The sequence below is a fragment of the Phytophthora parasitica genome, assembly GCF_000247585.1.
Source record: "Phytophthora parasitica INRA-310 unplaced genomic scaffold supercont2.23, whole genome shotgun sequence".
Taxonomy (NCBI): domain Eukaryota; phylum Oomycota; class Peronosporomycetes; order Peronosporales; family Peronosporaceae; genus Phytophthora; species Phytophthora nicotianae.
Window position 1 is genome coordinate 276,181 of NW_008649009.1, and position 1,994 is coordinate 278,174.

At 43.6% G+C, this 1,994-nt stretch overlaps 1 protein-coding gene across 1 annotated transcript; it reads left to right on the plus strand.

The window, feature by feature from the left end:
• Positions 1-950: 950 nt before the first annotated feature.
• Positions 951-1,277, plus strand: PPTG_10798 (hypothetical protein; the record flags this gene model as incomplete). The annotated part of the gene is made up of 1 exon (XM_008906241.1): positions 951-1,277. One exon carries the CDS (start codon positions 951-953, stop codon positions 1,275-1,277), a length of 327 nt encoding a protein of 108 aa, XP_008904489.1.
• Positions 1,278-1,994: the final 717 nt, after the last annotated feature.

Here is a 1,994-nt window from a genome sequence, read left to right on the forward strand (position 1 = left end):
CTCGGAGCCGCTTACTAGCTGTCGGAGTACATGTCATGGCATTTCCGCTTTCTTGTGACGAGCATGTTAATAATCTCGATAATTTACGCCTTTGTGAACCCACCTACTTTTCTTGGTAGTGGCGACATCCCGTACATACTGATATCCAAGGGATTGCAAGGGATCAGGGTCTGGCTGCATAGGTCTGAGTAAATCAGGCTGTGGGCTCTCGGGCGCAAATTGATCGCGCAATTTTTTAATGCACTGATAGACTGTTTCTACAGAAGCCGTCAGTGCGCCTTGAAGTGCTTTGATGAGCGCGATGAATCGGTTTGGCATTGACACTGTGCGCCAACCAACATGTACGTCCAAAAGTGAACTTCGAGAGCAGAGCAGGTACGGACATGAAAATTTGGGAGCATACGTTATTCAATAGAGCAAATCGAATCATATGTCGTTAATGTGATAAAGACGGGACACTTTGAAGCTATATATAACTTCGCGTCTATGACAGCTACAGCCATGAAACTCTGGGCAACTAGGTTTTCGCATACGAGGAAGTCAACCATATACCCTAGATGTGTCATAGACAAGACGGAGACCCTATATTTAGGGTCTCCGTTTTGTCTATGACACATCTACTTTTTGTAGTTTGCGCCATTTCATGACTTCTGGAACAAACGACCTCAACTTCAAAAATAAAGTTTAGCTCTTCTAGCAACGGACACTTATACCGAAACGGACAGCGCTCATGTCCAAAGAGCGAGTAGCCCCGTTTTTTTTCTGAGCTCAATTTGACCAAGGGAAGATGCCAAAACTGCTGGTGGAAAATTGGGTATGTGGTAAAAGCAAGCGTAATCTTGGTAGATCCTGCAAGTCAATTTTTGTCTCGGGCATCAAATTTTATGTGGCCGCCGTACTTACAGCTCGGAGAGCCGACGCTAGTAAAATATTTCTACCTAATGTACCCCATGAGCGCTCTACATGAAAGTCTTCGACTGACCAACATCAACTTATCGACGAATTCGATCTGTTCTATCGGACCAGGAGACTTCTTTCGGTGGATCGGAATTCGTTTAACAATGGCATTGGAACCACGCCGAGGCCCTACACGGGTTTATTGGGACACACAAGAGAAAGAGGGCTACGTCAATACTGCAGCCAATTATGCATCTAGGTTCCAAATGAGTCGTCATTGTTTTGAACAAATTTTGTATGCACTTGCGTTCTCGGACAGCAGTCAAACCGACGATCCCTGGAAGCCGATACGTCCACTGATAAACGGATTCAACGAATAAAGAAAAAAGCACGTTTCTCCGAGGAATATGCTAGTGTATACAAAGTTTGTGATTTACTTCAAAAAGGGCGATTTTATCGCCCTTTTACAAAATAACAGTACACCTTTCGCTCATCACTTGTAAAAATTCTTTGAAGATGCTTTGATGATGCAATCGGATACATGCATTTGACTTAATTTAATTAAATAAGTATGGCTTGGAATCACACGGTATCTACTATGTCCTGCAAGAAAGCGCAGAATCGGCTGTACAACCCCCACCGTCGTTCAATTTTCTGTGACTTTTGAGTCTGCGATCGAAAATGGCGAAAACTCACGCGCCCGCAAGGGCGCTGCAAAAATGGAAAGAAGTTGCTGCAGATCGACGTTACTCTGTGTTGTCTAACTTAGTTGCGCTAGTAATTTATAGTAGATTCCGGCACCGTAGGCCCCGTCCGCTAGAGTAATGAAGGTGTTATTGAGCGTGTTGGCAAGGTGTTTCACCATAACTTCACGAATGCAATTGATATACATCAAACTATCTAACGTATATTTATTGTATATTTATTGCTATCATTGCGAAATATATATTGCAGGCGGAGAGGGAAAGAAGCGTCACGTCCGCCAAAATGCACATGCGCGCAAGATCAAGAAAACAAACAGGAGTGCCTTTACAAGGATGCACAAGTCTGCTCAAGCGTAAATTCAAGTGGAACATACATTATATAGGCAGCTATCT